This window comes from Leuciscus leuciscus, assembly GCF_965113295.1.
Source record: "Leuciscus leuciscus genome assembly, contig: HAP1_SCAFFOLD_833, whole genome shotgun sequence".
Taxonomy (NCBI): Eukaryota; Metazoa; Chordata; class Actinopteri; order Cypriniformes; family Leuciscidae; genus Leuciscus; species Leuciscus leuciscus.
The window spans coordinates 1-19725 of record NW_028117907.1 but is presented as its reverse complement, the minus strand read 5'-3'; the positions used below and the strand labels follow the sequence as shown (position 1 = coordinate 19725).

Here is a 19725-nt window from a genome sequence, read left to right as displayed (position 1 = left end):
AGAAGCGCATCGCTGAGGAGAAGAAAAAGAAGCCGGTTAAGCCCAGATCTGACAGCAGTCACCGTGATGACGATGATGACAACAAACCGAAGCCCAACACTGACCTGGAAGCAGGGAAGAGCGTGCCCTTTATTTACGGGGACGTCCCCTCCAAAATGTTGGCTATTCCCTTGGAGGACATAGACCCCTACTATATGAACCAGAAAGTGAGTGAACTTTGAGCCTGTTAAAACTCATCCTCCATGCAGGTGGAATACAGTTACCCTCATTATGGTGAAGTAAGAAGTGTTCAGGGCGCTTCGCTCTCCAGCATTTGGTAGAAAAAGATTGGTAGTGGGAAGGTTTGGAGATGAATCAAGGAGACTAATGTTACATACTTTGTATATTAGGATGAATGAACAGATAAGATGAGATGGTAACAAATAAGAATAATGATTTCTAAAAACAAAACTCAACTAAAGACAAAAAATATGGTTAGTAAAGATTTTTGTTGAGATTGATTTGATTTGTTTTGCTGAGATTTCTCGAGATGGTCCTCACTGCAGAACATGAAATCCACGGGGAGGAGTCGGATCTAGATCCAACTCCTCCCACCTTACATACACCTAAACCTACCCATCTTCACCCCCTGATCCCTAAACCTACCCATCTCCACCCCTTAATCCCTAAACCCACCCCTAAACCTACCAATCTCCACCCCTTAATCCCTAAACCCACCCCTAAACCTACCCATCTCCACCCCTTAATCCCTAAACCCACCCCTAAACCTACCAATCTCCACCCCTTTATCTGGATCCAACTCCGCCCCCCGGATCTCATGTTCTGCATTGAGGTGCTACTGGATTTCTCAGCAAAAGTTGACAGCTGACCGTTCAAAATATATGTAAAATGAACTGAGTGAATTGCAGCCAGGAACTTATTGCTCGCACATACGAAACATACAAGAGACCGAATGTGATTTAGTGTGAACTCACGGCAAAGTTCTTTTTCTTTTTTTGCTTGGAAGAAAAAAATCTTTGCTGCAATATACTGTGAACGAACATCCCAACGCGGCCCACGCTGCTGAGAGTAATGTTTAGATAAATATGTGCTTTCAAAATAAAAATGAGAAAAACAACAGTTAAGAAAGCATTTAGCGATGTGGATATGTTTGCACCAACTCTGCAATTCACTGGCATCATGTCCGCTTAATCTCGTTTCTTTACATCAAAGAATGGCTGTTTCGGCATTATCCTGAACATTGTATAAGCATTCATTTCATGTGTCATTGAACGAAAGAGAGGCTCTCAGGAGCACGCATAACCGCCACATCCTTTAGATTTTCCCGGCAAAAACGTCCCGAGCCCTTCACATAAAAACAGGCTTTCATAGACAACATAGGAAATCGAGGAAGATCTCGTTTTTTAGGTTCCGTTTCAAGCTGTTCACACCTTGGCAATAAAAATGTGATTAACACGTGTCGGGGGGGTGTGTGGCTTTAACAAAGCGCACGGCAATGGAGAGTTCACAATAGTCTTTTATTAAACAAAAACTCAAGGTAAACATGCAGGAGAATAACTAGGAGATTATGTACAACCACTACTCAAATAACACCAACGAGACCAAACGCAGAACTGAGGAAACTCAGGGTTTAAATACATGGAGAGAGATAATCAACTGAACAGAAAAAGGTGTGTGGAAGTGATTAAAAACCAAGGAAACTAACTAGGAAAACAGTACACGGGAAAAACGGGAACATAGCACTGACTGAAAACGAAACCAAAACACAGTGAAACTAAATAGATCTAAACAGAATGGCATATGAATATGAAAATGGCATAGAATGCATAGTTATTAACTAATGCACACTGAAGTGATCTGTTTGGTAAATTGTGATCTTCCAGTGTCAGAATGTACAGTATGAATCTTGAATTTAAGGCAATGATTGATATATACAAATATTATTTGTATGTATATATTTTTCCTATTCCATATCAACAGACAGAGTGGGACATTTATTTTATTTATTTATTTTTTACTGTAGATGTTGGTGGAGTTATTTTTATTTATTTATTTTTAGTCTTCGACTAAGATACTTTGATATTTATGTATTTACTATGAGATGACTTAAAAGTTATTTTTTCTGTGGCTTGAGCGGTGCGACCACATCAGCACCTCCTTGTTGGCACACTAGAGGTGTGTGTTACATAACTGAGCACAGTGTACCATGTGCTATATAGTGGGAGTTGAGGAGATTTTTTTTTAAGATAGAAAATTAGTTGAGGAAAAAGAATTGGTCTTGTCTGCCTTTTCATCATCTGTTGAACACTGTACCTATATCCACCTCCCATTAATAGAGATAATGTGCATTGTTCCCAGCATGTTCCATCCATATTACATCCCCTTTTTGGCCCTCCCTCCTCCCTCTCCCTCTTGGCAGTGGTATGTTTTTGTGTGAGGGGGTTATAACTGCAGCAGCTGTGGTACACTCATGCATTGTGGGGAAGGGTTAAAGTGAATAAAGAGATGCAAGGAAGAAGTGCAGAGTTGCAGTTCTACTGGTCCCTTGAGAAGTGGGGTGAAAAAGCCATTCAGAATGGCATGGGCGTATAAACCTACAGAAAGCCATGTACTCATGTGTGTATGTGATTGAGAGATATGGGATGCAGTTTCCTAATGGCTGTTATTGCACCAGCTGTGTGTGAGGCTTTGACCTTTGGAAACGGAAGTAAAAAAAAAGGGATATTTCAGGTTTTCATAGAGAGATACTTTAATGGATGATTTATGACTTTGGTGATTGATTATATCTTGTTCATAGCATGTTTTGAATCTATATTCTTCTGCTATTTATTTTATTTTATAGATAAGGAGTTACTTTTATTATTTGTAAGATGAGTGATTATATTTTTTTATACCATATTTTGTATCTGTATTATTACCCTCTTTTTTTCTTCTTTTTTTTGGATAAGTAAATAGTTTAATGGATTGTTATTATTACTATGATTAGTGATTATTTTGTTTAAACCATATTTTGTATCTGTATTATTACCCTATTTTATTTTGTGTTTCATTTTATTATTATATATATATTATTTTTTTTAGATAAGTAAATTTAAATGTAATGGATTGTTTATTATTACTATGATTACATTTGTTTAGACCATATTTTGTATCTATATTATTACCCTATTTTATTTTGTTTTGTTATTTCATTTTATTACTTTTATCTTTACCTCTTTCCTTTAATTTGTTTTTCTTGATTTCTTGTATTTCTTTATTAACTGCCTTTGGCAATACAGAGAATATTATCAGTTATATCATTATACCAACTTTTACTATCTGGATGGATGGATGGATATCCATCCATCCATCCATCCATCCATTCATCCATCCATCCATCTAGAGAGTGAAAGTTGGTATAATGGTATAACTGATAATATTATCTAATATAGACAGACAGACAGACAGACAGACAGACAGATAGATAGATAGATAGATAGATAGATAGATAGATAGATAGATAGATAGATAGATAGATAGATAGATAGATAGATTTGGTGCATCTTGAAAGTATTAAAAAAAGATTGAGAAGTGTTAGTTAGCATTTGGATGGGGGTGTTGGTCATTTGAGTCTTTACAGTAAGTGCATTCAGTGACGTCGAGTAGATCGGATGTACTTGGAGTTAAGTGCAACAGTGATGCTATATCCAGTTTTTTCCACTATTGAACCCCTCCACCCCTTCTCCCCCTCTCTCTCTCTCTCTCTCCCTCCCTCATCCACCTCCCCCGCAGCAGTTCCCTCAGCTCTTGTCCACATCTTCATGTCTCTCTGGCTCTCTTCTCTGTAGATGATGAAATTTTCAGTAGCTTTGCAGCATATCACTTAGGCTGTCAGAAGGAAAGACCAATAGGCTGCATTGTGTGTATGCAGGTGTTGACATAAGGGTGTGATCACATGTACGTGAACTTTGAGTTCATGTTTTAGTTTCTCTCATATGTATCCACATTATCATCCCCAAAAGTGTGATCTTGCAAAATCTCTGGTCTTTTATAGAAACAAGGACAAAGGGTTGAAGTCACAGTTGGCACTATACTAGTGTTATGATCATGGATTATTTGGATAGAACTGTTGTGGCCTGATGACACTTGCTGTGAAATTAAGATGGAAAAATCATGTGTTTGTCGCTCTAATTTTAACATCGTGATAAACATGATGCTCATAAATATGAAGATTTAGAAAAGATGAAAAAAAAATTATTTTGTATTTTTAGGCCAGGATATTGAGAGCTTCAGCTATGTCCTCAGTGAAGAGTGCAGCATTGTGAGAGTGGGAGCTCCCGCCAGCGGAGGAAGCCCACAGTCTGTCGCAGTGTGTGTATGTGTGTGTGAGAGAGAGACTCTGGGGAAACCAGTGCTCAGTATTCAGTAACACATGGAGCCTTCTGGGCGGTTCGCAGCTTTTGCTAGTGTGACAGTCTTTGGGATCCTGTGCCTCAAAATGACAGCTGTCTTCAGAAGGACGACACAGCGTTTTCTCTCTGACATACGCTATATCTTTTAAATTATGATTTTGTTAAGCAGTACTTTTGTTAAGTGGTATTTGACATGATTAAATGCACAGACAGACACACAGACAAATACATTGAATAAAAGGAGATGGAGAAATAGAGAGAGATAGGGAAACTCTGAGGTTAGGGCGTTCATTTTGTCCTCCTTCAGACAGATGTCTATTTTTAATCTAATTAGATTCCAGGAAGATTCTCATCCGCTCGACACTGTGTGTGTGTGTGTGTGTGTGTGTGTGTGTGTGTGTGTGTGTGTGTGTGTGTGTGTGTGTGTGTGTGTGTGTGTGTGTGTGTGTGTGTGTGTGTGTGTGTGTGTGTGTGTGTGTGTGTGTGTGTGTGTGTGTGTGTTCAGGTATACCCTAAGTTATGAGGACGAAATGTCCCAACAAAGACAGTATCCAATATTTTTTAGTTTTCTGTGATGGGTAGATTTAGGGTTAGGGGATAGAATATATAGTTTGTACAATATAAAAATCATTATGTCTATGTAATGTTCCCATAAAACATGGAACCCAACATGTGTGACTTTAGTGGTGTTTTGTGTGACATAAAAAATACTATTCTATGTGTGTATCGCAGGGTTAAAGAAATATTGTCTTAATTAGTATTTTGTCTTGTTTTCCAATAAAAATATCTAAACATCCTTAAAACAAGAGAAATTTATTTGAAGATAAAATGCAAAAGGTATTAAGACTTTAATAATATATATAATTAAAATTACATAAGATATTGACTTTTCTAACAATATATCTAAGTATAAATATATATATACATATATATTACCCCATTGGCAAATAAAAAATTTAATTAAATTAAATATACATAAAAAAAATTAATAATAATAATTACTAAATATGTAAACACACAATTTTACTTCTTTGACATTAAGTCTGTATATATGTGTGTGTGCACCTGCAACGACCTGGATTCCAGTGGTTTCAGTGATGAGGATTTGGATGAAGGTTCTCTTGTCTCTTTTTCTTACATTATGTAGGATAAAAGGAGCTTTGCAGGGCTTTTGACCCACCCTCCTTCCTTTCTTCCCTCCCCCTCCCTCTCTTTTTCCCTGTCCCACACACACTATCTGGAGTCAGCACTTCTGCTTCTGATGGATCGCAGTGTTAGCGGTTAGCATTAGCGTTAGTATTACAGTTTGAGTTCCTGTAAGAGGTCCATTTCTTTGCCAGAGCTCACTGCGGTTGTTTTAGCTCAGTTCGAGTAAATAATTCCCTATTTGGGTTTTAATAGGCTTGATTTAGAAATGGTCTTTGACCTGAATGTAATTCAGAATGAATGAGATTTTTTTTTTTTTTTTTTTTTGAGAAAATGTTATGTGGGTGTATTAAGATATTGTATACATTTTGCAAGTTTATTTTGAATGCAGCTGTAATTTTTGGATAAAGTCAAAGTTCTTGTCATGTTAACCTGTCATATACAGTATGTTGTTTATTGCAATTGCTCATCTTGGTAATTTTTTTGTGAATGACTGTGCTGTCTCACCATAAAGACAGATATATATAGCTAACATATCTTCCTCTCTTTTTCTCCCCTTCCTCTTTTTCTCCCCAGACCTTTATAGTTCTTAACAAAGGAAAAACTATCTTCCGGTTCAGTGCCACGCCCTCGTTATATATCATTAGTCCTTTTAACCTATTCAGGCAAATAGCAATTAAAATTTTGATACACTCATATCCTTTTTTCAGTGCTCCAAACATTGTCCATGTTCTTATGATTGTGCTTTATTGGGTTTATAGGTTTCATCAGTTACACCCTCTGTATCACAGTACATGGTTTTTCACTTGAACTATTTCACTTAAAGGCCCACTGAAATGACTTGAATCACGCAGCATTATTCAGTGTGTTGACGTAATTTCCACTGAAACAAGACAGGGGGTGACATATCGAACAGCTCCTCCCCTTTTTAAAAATAGCCAATAGCGTTGAGTTTATATCACTGCTCGGCCAGAGCTCGGTAAAGCAGCAGTTTCCTCTTAATCTCTAACCGTTTCTCCTCCTAATCTCCTCCATATCGCTTTAAAATATAGCATTCTATGCAGAATTCAAATGGGTCTGATACGTTTTCTGGTCTGCGAATGAGAGTTCCGAATGAAAGCTCATAGTGCTGTGATATAGACGGTGATTTTAAAGGCCATTAATTATATGGAAGTTAAGAACATACTACTTCCTCATAGAACTGCCTATGTCTTCAACCAACAATTGACCTCTGACCCCAGAGTTTGCTACATAACATCATGAAATTATTAGGATTTTGTATTGATGTCCCTTTTTCCTTCATAGTTATGATATCTAATCAATATTTATGACATCACCTTAGAATTTCCTTAACTACTTCTTACAGTTTTCAGCATGATCATCATGTGTACAATTTTGACAAATTGTGTCTTCATGACATTCAGCAATCCTCCAGAATGGTCCAAACAAGTAGAGTAAGTATTCTATTCTATTTCTATTCTATTCTATTCTATTCTATTCTATTCTATTCTATTCTATTCTATTCCATTCCATTCCATTCCATTCCATTCCATATTCTAGGGATGGGCATTTTTGTCAATTTTTTATTTCGAGTACTGATAGGTCTCAAAAACGTTTTTAATTAAAACACTGTCATGAAAATGAATGTTGACCAATAAAAATATGACCTGAAAATATGTAACTACTAAAAATAACACTACTATATCAATAATGCATCAATGTTTTCAAAAAAGAAACATCTATCTGCACAAAAGGGCGCAAATGCAAGTGAACTAGCCAGAAAGTCTTATTCCCATTGTGGATGCGCTCTTCCCGGCAACACGGGCAACAAAAGTACAAAGAATTCACAACATTCTTTAGTGTTTGCTTTATAATGTTATATACAGTATATGGCAGATTAGCGCTGCACATCTTGCACTTAATTGGATTTTCATCTACTTTCTTTGCCTGCGTGTTTTTGAAGACATGACGAGAAATCATTTTAATGAAAAAACAGGCTTACTGTTGAAAACATATGAGAAAAAATAACACTGCTGGATTATTAATAAAATCATCAATGTTTTTGAAAAAGAAACATCTAAAAGGAGAATGACTGTCTCAAATAACCCAGTCATAGTCAATAATGTTGGGCATTGCTGTTTTAGCTGATGCCAAGAGTTAATGAACACCAGTAAACTGAAAGGCTTTGCTAACTGGTTAATAAACTTTTGCACTTTATTAGACTTTATTTCACCAGTCCGGACTGCCTGGTGTCCTAATGCTAACCTAGCAGACCTCAGGTACTGCCCAAAATGCCCCAATCAGAAAAAACTGAAATATATATTTTTAAAGTCCCCATGAACTGGAATTTGAAACTGACTTTATTTTAAACTCTACAGTGTTGTGACATTTTTCCAAGTGAAACAGAATATTGAATAGAGGGCGGGGTTTTACTTTAGCGTGCCTCCTCTCCATCCTTCGCTCATAGCAGACTGACGGTTGGAGGGGAATGGTTAAGGATATTCAACCCATGCCGTGCCGTCAAACTGACATCATCAGAGAAGGAACGCCATTCCAGAGCGGAAGCAAATTTTGATTAAAGATTACCACGACAAACAATTTTCTTCTGTGTATTAATTTACACTGATGAATCGTTCAACACAAGACTAGTAATGTGCGCTAACAAAGTAAATAGGGTTAATTTTGATTTCAAGACGACTTTAAAGTCACGGCGACTTTATGATTTCATGATCGAACGCCACTGTCAGGTCCGAGAACTGGAGTACTTGTGCACATCCCTAATTTATTCTATTCTATTCTATTCTATTCTATTCTATTCTATTATATTCTATTCTATTCTATTCTATTCCTATTCCTATTCCTATTCCTGTCCTGTCCTGTCCTGTCCTGTCCTGTCCTATTCTATTCTATTCTATTCTATTCTATTCTATTCTATTCTATTCTATTCTATTCTATTCTATTCTATTCTATTCTATTCTATTCTATTCTATTCTATGCAAATGTTCCTCATCAAATGTGACTGTAATATTATTTATGATTCATGCGCAGAGTTATTCATGTTATTTAATAATAACATTGTTATAGCAAAAACGGTTAGAAGTTCAAAGATCATATATTTAAACTGAACCAGCAACCACTCCAGTGTGAGTGCTTGTAAAGCTGGGCTTAAATTGTTAGCCGAGTGACAGGCTAATGAATGGCTAGAAGGAAGAAAATGCTGAAGACAGTGTGAGCTCCACTTGGAAATTTGGCCAATCCTAAAAATTGCTGGGTCTATTTTTGGGGTAACTGGGGGTGATGGAGTTTTGTGGGAGTTCTTAACCAATAGTAAGCTTGGTTCCAAAACCTAACAAGCTGCCTATAAAAACAGCATTATAGGACATCTTCTTAATTATACTGCCTCCTGAGACACTAAAAGGTTAAATTCTAAGGCAGCATCACATGTGCCCTCTGTGCTGTAGCAGATACCATGATGCCCTGCGTAATGAAGGTCAGTGAGGGAGAGAGAAATATTAATTATAAACAAACCGATACTTTATTTAATAACGAAAAGTATCAATAAAAAATAAAAACAAAAAAATAAATCTAAGCATGCGATTTATTTATATGCATTCATTTTATTGCACTCTGTCAGGTACACCTTCACAGGAATCTACACTTTTGAGTCACTCACAAAAATTGTGGCTCGAGGTTTCTGTATAGATGGCTTCACCTTCCTCAGAGACCCCTGGAACTGGCTGGATTTCATGGTCATCTCTATGGCGTAAGTATAATCCTTTTGTAATTCAAACATTAATGAAACATTTCGATAATGTTGCACTTAAAATCTGTTTTTGCATGCAATGATTACAGGGGCATAACACTCTTGTGTGCAGCATTGACTTTTAGACTATAGCGGAGCCTCAGTTGGTCCCAACTTTGCATTCAAGGAATATGGTGTTATCATTTAGTAAAATTATTAGAAGATAAATCATCAAATAAATAAACCGACAAAAAAATTAAATAACAGCTTTAGCATTCCATCCTTATAGCCTACTATTTGCAGTGATTTGAAATGGGCTCTGCAATTTTTTTGGAACTTTCTCACTTGCATCCATGTCCCAAAAAGGCAAGCTTCTCCACTGAGTGTAGGGCAGTTTTAGACCAACTTAAACATCTAAAAGATTTCAATAACATGCAAATTATTTGAGTATTAAAAAGCATGAACATTCTAACAGTCTGACAATGATAGTTTTGCACAGTAGAGGTGTGAGAACAGTTTGAAATTGAATGATTAATCGATACCATGACCTTTATTTAGGTTATAAGATGTCTTTTAAGCCTTGATGTCATGCTTGCACAAAAGAGTGTGTGTGTGTCTGTGGTCTTACATGAGAGAGACAGAGGCTTTTTTGTCATGCCTCTCATAGGTGGTAGATGGGAGTTCAAAGCTCAAAGATGACAATGTCTGTGCTCATACCTCTGTGTATGTGTGTGTACATATATACTGTGTGTCATAACACTCTCTTTCTTTCTGAACTTTGATTCGTCTGTTCATCGCTCCTCTTCTGTCCCTATCTGCATTCATCCATTTCTCTGGAGGGCAGCCATTTTCATCTTATAAAGACAACCCTTGCTCCTAAAAAGTTCAATTCTGAAATTGAGAATATGGTGAAATAACAATTTTTAAACAAGATTTAAACGTGTTTTTGTTTCCAGGTATAAAATGTATCATGAATTCTATGACATGTTGTGGGAATCTGAATATTGTTCATGTTTGATTGTTTTTACTTTGACAGTAAAGAAATGTTCCGGGTTCAATAGAAGGAAAGCTCTATGGACAGTATGCTGTCAGTTACCACAGAAAATAATTTCAACTTCAATTTGTAAAAACAGGAAAAATACAGTAATGCTATTACAAGTCTATTGGCAAGGCATTACACTGGAATAAATGCCACAAGATTTAAATTCTTACGCTGGGATCACATTGTGTCGAAATTACTGTAATTACAAGATAGCAACTCTAAGATTGTAATTGGAGCCATTCAAGTCCCTGTCTTCAGAAATAATTGGTTTCTAAGGCAATGCTCATAATGCCATGGATCCATGTGTGACATTGCAAATAGTTTAATCGTTACATTAATCCACTTCTATATGGAATAATTGATTTTTTTTTCTGTTTTTAAAAGAAGTCTCTTATACAGACCAAGGTTGCATTTATTTGATAATATACAGTAAAAAAAAAAAATATTGTGAAATAATATCAAATAACCATTTTCTATTTCAATATGTTTTTAATTATTATCAGTTAATATTGGTGCTAAATTATTAATAATTGTTCTTATTATTATCAATGTTGAAAACTGCTGCTTAATATTAATATTTTTGTAGAAAGCGTGATGCATTTTTTGATGAATTGACAGTTCAATGAACAGCTTAAAAAATAAAATAAAAATAGAAATCTTTTGTAACATTATAAATGTCTTTACTGTCACATTTCTTACCCCAGACTATTGAATGGTACTATATCTTGGTTTCAACAAAAAACATTAAGCAGCAAAATCTGTTTTCAACATTGATTATAATAAGAAATGTTTCTTGAGCACCAAATCAGCTTATTAGAATGATTTCTGAAGGATCATGTGACACTGAAGACTGGAGTAATGATGCTGAAAATTCAGCTTTCGTCATAGGAATACATTACATCTTAAAGTAGCCTATATTAAAATAGAAAGCAGTTATTTTAAATTGTAACAATATTTCACAATATTACAGTTTTTACAATATTTCTTATCAAATAAATGCAGCCTTGGTAAGCATAAGAGGCTTCTTTCAAAAATGTTAAAAATCTTATTTATTAAATTTATTTTTGCATGACAAGTCAAGTGAGAGATCTTTCAGAGTTTTGGACCTGCAATTACAAGTTCAACGAAAATGTGAATGTTTTTTTCTAGTCTAAAACTTGTAATTACAGTAATTCTAAGATGAAGCATGGAACCTGGAACATTGTTTTTATGTGATATATTTTTACTATACTTAATTTATCTTGTGAATCATCATCTTCCTTCACTGCTTTTTCATCCTGTACCTCTTCTCCTCTCCATCCTCTCACCCTCTTCTCTCTCTGGTAACTTTGTTGCGATCCATTCTGCAGGTATGTTACAGAGTTTGTAAACCTAGGCAATGTGTCAGCTCTGCGCACATTCAGGGTACTGAGGGCTTTGAAAACTGTTGCTGTGATCCCAGGTAAGTCCAGCATCAATCAGGGCCAACAGAGGGCGCCGCTCGCTGTCTCTCTTTTCACACTCCTGTCTCTTTCTTCCTCCTCCGCTCGTTTCTCTCTCTTCTCCCGTTAGACAGGCTTTGCGTGATGTCTTCCTCCCAGTTCAGTGGTGGTGCTGGTGGTAGTGGTGTGTCGTACGTGTTGTGGTGTTGTGTGTGTGTGTTGTGTCATGGTGTTTGTTCTGTGTGTGATCCTCCCTTGTTGCAGATATGTAACAGAGTTTGTGGACCTCGGGAATGTGTCAGCCCTGAGAACCTTCAGGGTTCTACGAGCTCTCAAAACTATTTCTGTCATACCAGGTGAGAACGCGTTTAAACACGAAGGCTGAGCTGCTTCCCACGCCGATGCAAACTATTATTATTACCAGTATTACTACTACTGTTATTATTTTTCTTAGTTTTTTTTTTTTTTTTACTTGACTTGCTGTACTTATTCGAGAGGATGCTGCAGGAAGAATTCTTTGATTTATGTTCAATTTATGTTTTAATACCCAAACGATCAAAAATGGTAGTGATACATTTTTGATAGGCTTTGCAGTCTGCAGTCAAATCAGTGATGGCAGAAAAATCACATGCCCCTCCAGTAATCTGGGAATAAAAGGTCTTTATTTGATCAAAAACTGCATTTATGTCAACGGTGACGTGTTATAAATGTTAGCTGTTATGATGAAAAGTAGTGGGAATACCTGAAATATGCGTCTTGCCCTGCTGGAAAATCCACTTTAAGCTCATAGCTGTGTTTTGGAACATGGTAACTGGTTTAGGTGGGCTAACAGATGGTGGGGACATGACTGACTTGGTATACCAGCTTTCTTCAAAGGCCCTGTTGGTTAAAGGTGGTCAGGCTGGTTTGTCGTTGGTCCAAGATGGCCGACCAAATCAGTTTAAAACTCTAGGACCAATTCATGGCCAGTTTGGAAACCAGGTATCATGTTTCAAACCACTTTAAGCTTTTAACTGGATTTTCCAGTTGGGAGATCACATTTCCTATTATGCAGTAGTACTCTAGTTTAGTATATGTAGACACAGAATGCAGTTCTTATTACTCAACCAACCCATGTTAAAAAATAATAATTAACTGTGTAAAAGGAAAAGATTGCTGCCCTATGTTCTATATTTAAAATGTCCAGCCTCAGAGTTTAAAACAGCATAGGCCAGATGTCTTTGTTGTGTTGAGTTTGAGTTACAGGACCCTAAGCGGAAAACGTAAAACTCAACCTTAGGACATTGTAAAAGCATAGCAACATTTATATGTGCATTTCATCCTAGTCTGTCTTTTGATGAACATCTCATCAGAGTTTGTTCAAAAGAAGCTGATGTGATGTGTCATGAAGCAATGGTTTATGGGTAGCGTACTCACTGAGACTGCCAAGCCTAGTTTGACACATTTCTGCTGCATGATGCTTTCGAAGACACCTGCTTTTTTAGTTTGTCTTTCTTTTATTCTGTTTTTTGTATTTTTTAACAAGTGGCTTTACTCAAATTTCTGCATCCTTTACACACATGTAGATTTCTATATTTTTTACCTAATTTTTTTGGTAAAATTACTGTTTTGTAACTCCCTCCCTATTCTTATTTCGAAGAACTCGGAGTGGAAAGTAAAACAGAGACATCAGAAGATGTAAGAAGAATTGTTTGTATGCACGTATTGTTGCAGGAAGGCGAAAGATCAGGACTAGCTAAGTTAACTCACTAGCTTTCCTCACACAATCACACTCAGCTACGTTAAACACACTCACATTGTTGTAGACCCCACATGTGAGTATTCAGAATTGAGAATGACTTCTTTATTAACCTGGTTTCTCTTAGCTAAGAGATTAGCTGAGAAATGAAGACGGGGTTACACATTCTCTGGAAAAGAATGATTGGTTAAACAGACATTGACACCATGGTGATAAAGCAAAGATGATGATGTTGCTGCCTTCAGCCTTGGCGTTTAAATGACCTGCATGCCCTTCCTCCCCTTGCCTGTCCTCTCCTCTTCCTCTCTCTGTGTTGGCTCTCTGCATACTGTTTGTATGGCGCCGCTCTTTTCAAGCAGTGTCCATTTTGCTGATATGTGTTGAATATTGTATGTGTGTTTAAAGAGTGTTCCTCGTGTCTCTTCAAGGTCTCCACACAAACTGTCCTTAGTAAAGTGCTTATGAAATGTGCACTTTTTGGAAATCTTTTTACCATGAGTCTCCACAGAATCCTGTTCATTATATTGGCTACTACTTCATTTGATAGCCTGAGCTCCTACACAGAAGGCAATTTATGGCATTAAAAAGCAAATAAACTTTCTTTATGTGCTCAAAAGTTTAGCACACAAATCTTCTCACATGGTTTTTGAAACATGAATGATACATCATGTAAGTCATGTGACTTATTGAGGATACTAATACTTATCTTAGCCAAAACTTATCAGACTTCTTTTGGCAGACCAAAAATTAGGAAATATATATATATTTTTTCAGTTGACATAATGAACTGGTATGATTTATAGTATAATAGTATTCTAAATTATAAATCAGTGTGTTATACATACATTCAAATGGTTAACTGATAGCAAAATGTACGTACTTCTATTAATGGAGATAGACACAGTTTGTGTGCATCTGCCCTGAGGAGACAGGAGACTCTTTAAACTGCCTGTTCAATGTAAATCATGGTTTTATATGAACAAACCACACTATTATTTCTTACAATATATGTGTGTGTGTGTGTGTGTGTGTGAAAGAAAGTTAAGGAAACCAAGTAGGTTATAGTGCTATTGCTTGGATATTTGATCTGAATAATTGTTTTTCTTATTCATATATGTTAACTTAACACCACTGCCATTCAAAAATTTGGGGACAGTAAGGTGTATTTATTTAACATTTTTTAAAGAAAATGAAATGAGAAAGGACAGACTATTCAGCAAGGATGCACTAAATTATCAAAAGTGACAATAAAGACTTTTATGCAAACATTTTCTTTTTCAAATAAATGCTGTTCTTTTGAATTTACTATTCATCAAAGAATCCTGAAAAATATGAATTACGGTTTCTACAAAAATACGAATAAGCACAGCTGTTTTCAACATTGAGGATAACAATAAGAAATATTTCTTGAGTGGAAAATCAGCATATTTGAATGATTTCTGAAGGATCATGTGACACTGAAGACTGGAGAAATGGCTGCTCAACTTTGCCATCACAGGAATAAATAACATTTTAAAATATATTAAAACAGAAAACTGTTATTTTAAACTGTTATGGGGTGGTAGTGGCGCAGTGGATAAGACACATGCCTTTGGTGTGAGAGACCCGGGTTCGAATCCACTGTGAGACACCAATGTGTCCCTGAGCAAGACACTTAACCCCTAGTTGCTCCAGAGGCGTGCGACCTCTGACATATATAGCAATTGTAAGTCGCTTTGGATAAAAAGCGTCAGCTAAATGAATAAATGTAAATGTAAATGTAAATGTAAACTTGTAATAATATGTCACCAAATTGCTGTTTTAAAGTCCCCGTGAAATCAAAATTGACCCTATTTACTTTGTTAGCGCATATTACTAGTCTTGTGGTGAACAATTAATCCGTGCAAGTTAAGACACAGAAAAAAATTGTTTGCCGTCGTAATCTTTAATCAAAGTCTGAAAAGTTACTTCCGGTCTGGAATGGCGTTCCCTCTCTGATGACATAGGCTTGACGGCTTGGGTTGGGAAACGCTTAACCACTCCCCTCAAACCGTTAGTCTGCTATGAGCAGAGGTGGAGAGGAGGAGCGCTAGAGTAAAACCCTACCCTCTGTTCAATATTCCTTTTCACTGGGAAATACGTCACAACACTGGAGAAAAATCGTTAGCAACTTCCGGTTCATGGGGACTTTTAATACATTTTTATTAAATAGATGCAGCCAGGGCCGTAGCTAGAGGATTCGGGGCCCCCTGAAAATATATTGATGTGGGCCCCCACCACCCTCCACCAATATCATATACTGTACAATAGATGAGCTTGGAGGCCCACATATAACGGAAGATGGTGATGTTGTTGTAAAACCTTATAAATTACAACTAATAAAAATGAACAAAAAGCAAGAAATTTCAATTTCAAAAAAAGAAATAGTTCAATATTAATAAAAAAATTATAATTCATAAATCAAAAAGTAAACATTTAGAAATTGACAAATCATTAAAATCATTTATTGTCTTATTTTTTAATAATTAAAATCATTTATTGTCTTATTTTTTAATAAGGATAATATGGAACTGGTATTATTATTAAATAAAGCTAATACATTTATTCGTCCAAGTGCATTGTGTTGTATTCGTGTTTTCTTTATGTAATAAATACATCATCAGCCGGCAGGTCAGGTGCATAATGCAATGCGTCGTGACTCGTGTCAATTTTTTAACTCCATTTACAATTATGTAAAAAGACAGGAAATTTGACCACATAATCATTCGGTCGATTGTGGTGCGCACCGATAATGAAAAGTGACAGTACCCGGCAGGCTGTAGACCGTAGGTTTCTTATTCCAAGCGAAATAACAATACAACCTGTCTTTAAGAACGTCTTGATCGACTGGGATACAACTCTCCTGGCCTCCCTCTCCTTCTTTTCATGGCGTTTCTGACACCCTGATTTATGTTTTCTTTTCCCAGACATTTTTCAGTCAGTCTCCTGCTCTTCCACCAAGTTCATAGTTAACTTCAGGCAGCTGCCGCCTCAACTCTGATTGGTTCTGTTCACGAGCTGGGGTGGGACTTACAATTTGATTGGGTCCATCTGATGTTTGTCACTGCCTGAATAATTAATAAATACTTTAGATCGGACTAAACCATTTTTAGGGAGGTAAGAGAAGCAGAAAAAATTTTGAAAAAATATTTAACCTTTTTTTTTGGTTGGACCTTTCACCCCACAAGCGATGGCCCTGGATGCAGCCTTGGTGACATTAGAGACCTCTTTCAAAAACTCTTACAGACCCCAAACTTTTGAAAAGAAGTGTATGTTAAATAGGTGAATGATTCTATTAAATATTTTATCAGTGAAAACAGCATAAAATGTAAATTTATATTGTGAGACATATAGGAGAAATTTAGATCACAAATTGTATGAAAGAATTTGTGCATTTATGTATATTTAATTTTTTTCCAGTAACAGTATACAAGTGTAGAATATGTATTATACCTGTAAATATTCTGTGTGTGGTGTGTGTGTGCTCTCTAAGATTTTTTTTAATGGTTAAGAGTGTGTGTATAAGTGTGTGTTCTTGCGCAGATATGAGCATTATCACAAAAAAGCGTTTGCGGCAGACTGTATATTCCTTGTTGCGTTTGTCTCCTCATCTTCTCACAGGGCTGAAAACCATTGTGGGTGCTCTGATCCAGTCAGTGAAGAAGCTGTCAGATGTGATGATTCTGACAGTGTTCTGTCTGAGTGTATTTGCCCTCATCGGTCTACAGCTGTTTATGGGTAATCTTCGGCAAAAGTGTGTCATCTGGCCAGTCAATTCAACTGAATCCTACCTGGCCAATGGGAGCAAAGGCTTTGACTTTGATGAATACATCATGAATGACAGTAAGTAGATAAAGCTCTGACTACTTAGGGTAGTTGCTCATGCAGTAGCGTCAATCAGTGCTGCTCTCAGCTTTTTTATATTTTTTCAATAAGTTTGATTGTCTCTACGGTACGGTTTCTACAAAACAAGTTTTTACACCATTTTCATAAGAAATAAAAAGAACTATAAATTACCTTTAAAAAACCACAAAAAATTAGTAGATGGATTTCTGGTGATTTCAGGCATGGTTTTCACGTTTTACAAGTATCTCTTCTTGTTTCAGCAAATTTCTACTTCCTGCCAGGCATGCTGGATGCGCTGCTATGTGGAAACAGCTCAGATTCAGGGTGAAAAGCATACACATAACATACACACTACTAAATTAGCAAAAATTGTTTAAAGTTATTTAAATCTAAATTGTTAAATATGTAAAATATTTATTTCCAAATAATAGCACACTTGAATCACTTCATGGTATGGTCCGTTAAAGACAAAAGCACAGAAATATTTGTGGTATAGTATGTGTGTGTGTGTGTCTGTGTGCGTGTGTGTTTGTGTAGGCGGTGTCCGGAGGGCTATTCTTGCATGAAGGCTGGACGCAACCCAAACTACGGCTACACTAGCTTCGACTCCTTTGGTTGGGCTTTTCTTGCTCTCTTCCGACTCATGACACAAGACTTCTGGGAGAATCTGTACCAACTGGTGTGCATTCACTTTTACTAAGTTGCATGTTTAATATTGAAAATAGTGTCCAAAATCATATTTTGTGTAAAACATTTTTTTTTCTAGTTTTATATTACTTCCAGTTTTTACTCACTAGCTAGTTAGATTCTAACAAAATGTTTTTTTTATTTAGAAACAGCCAAAGTCAAGTTAATAGCATAACTGTCAAATCTTAACACTTCTTCCCACTCCTGTTTAAACCAAGGTAGTTATGTCAAGTTTTATTCAAGGTCTGCCCACTGAGGTAGATAGCCAATCATAGTGTAGAAGTTTCGGGTGGCCAATCAGATTTTAGGGGTGGATCAGGCCACCATCTATACACGCCTCTGATAAAGCACACAGTGAACATACTGCATCCTGCAGAAAGTAGTATGGTATGATGCTACAATACTCAAACATATATTCAAATACCGTTATGGGAGCTATGCCCTTCTTTCTCTTAGACTCTGCGAGCCGCGGGGAAGACGTACATGATCTTTTTCGTTCTTGTGATCTTCGTGGGCTCGTTCTACCTGGTGAATCTGATCCTGGCTGTGGTGGCCATGGCTTATGAAGAACAGAACCAGGCCACAATGGAGGAGGCAGAACAGAAGGAGGCTGAGTTCAAAGCTATGCTGGAACAGCTGAAGAAACAACAGGAGGATGCACAGGTACAACACAAATACATGCATTTAACATATAACCCTGTGCTTTTTTGTTCTTTTTCATCTCTCACTATTTGTTCTCATTCTTGTCCATTTGCCCCTCATCACTAGGCCAATGCCATGGCAACCTCGGCCGGTACAGTATCTGAAGATGCCGTAGAGGACGATGGGGGAGGGGCATCTCTCCCGCAGTTCCTCTGAGGTGTCCAAGCTGAGCTCTAAGAGCGCCAAGGAGCGAAGGAACAGAAAGAAAAAGTGGAAGAAAGAACAGGAGGAGAAGGGTGACAGCGAGAAGGTGGTCAAGTCCGAATCTGATGACGGCAGCAAGAGGAGCCGCTTCCGTTTCAGAGACAACAGGCTTGGGCGGAAGGCCTCAATCATGAACCAGGTGAGAGCGGGGTTATTTCCACAGAAGCCCACATAAACACACAGTCCGCATGATGTCATGTCTCATGTTAAGTGTTCAATTATATGTCTGGCTAGGCAATGGTAGGTACAGTGAATTTCTTGAAGATCTAGGCTTTAGATAAGGACACTAAGGTGCAAATGGATATAAGAGGTGTTGTTCTTTGTTGTCATTATAAAACTATTGTTGTAACATTGAAAAACTATTTTTTTGTCATTGTTAAGTTGACCATTTCATGTGTATAACTATATCAAAATTGTATTAGCGCTTTAAGACCCTCATTAATTTTTGTGGCTTTTATTCCATGTCTGATAGCTATGAGGGCTTTTCAGAAGAAACTTTTACCAGATATACGGTAGTTGACTTGTCCAGTGGTGGAACAAGCTGTACTCATCTAAAATTATTTTTTTTCTTATTATTATTAGTATGCATGCAGCTTTTATGACCTTATATTAACCTATATTATATGGAATAATCTTTTTTTATTTTTTATTGTCACACCACAGAACCATTTCAAATGTTACTAATTCAAACAAACAAATCCGTTAAAACATTTTGATTATTTACAGGGCCTAATATATCAAATGTATTTTAAACCTGCACGACAATTCACAGTGCGCAACTTTTATTT

General features: G+C 36.6%; 1 protein-coding gene across 1 annotated transcript; it reads left to right on the top strand.

The window, feature by feature from the left end:
• The first annotated feature begins 18 nt into the window (after window positions 1-18).
• Window positions 19-19069, top strand: LOC309492013 (sodium channel protein type 8 subunit alpha-like). The gene is made up of 10 exons (XM_082191033.1): window positions 19-206; window positions 6114-6233; window positions 6903-6991; window positions 9172-9300; window positions 12007-12098; window positions 17120-17341; window positions 17605-17668; window positions 17882-18023; window positions 18488-18694; window positions 18800-19069. The coding sequence occupies exons 1-10, from the start codon at window positions 156-158 to the stop codon at window positions 18887-18889; spliced, it is 1206 nt and encodes a 401-aa protein (XP_082047159.1). The 5' UTR covers window positions 19-155; the 3' UTR covers window positions 18890-19069.
• Window positions 19070-19725: the final 656 nt, after the last annotated feature.

Coding starts and splice junctions, on each gene's coding strand:
- LOC309492013 (XM_082191033.1), top strand. CDS start 156: ATGTTGGCTATTCCCTTGGAGGACATAGACCCCTACTATATGAACCAG. Junction 6,234..6,902: donor TTAAAATTTTGATACACTCA/TATCCTTTTTTC, acceptor CTACTTCTTACA/GTTTTCAGCATGATCATCAT. Junction 18,024..18,487: donor GGGAGAATCTGTACCAACTG/GTGTGCATTCAC, acceptor TCTTTCTCTTAG/ACTCTGCGAGCCGCGGGGAA.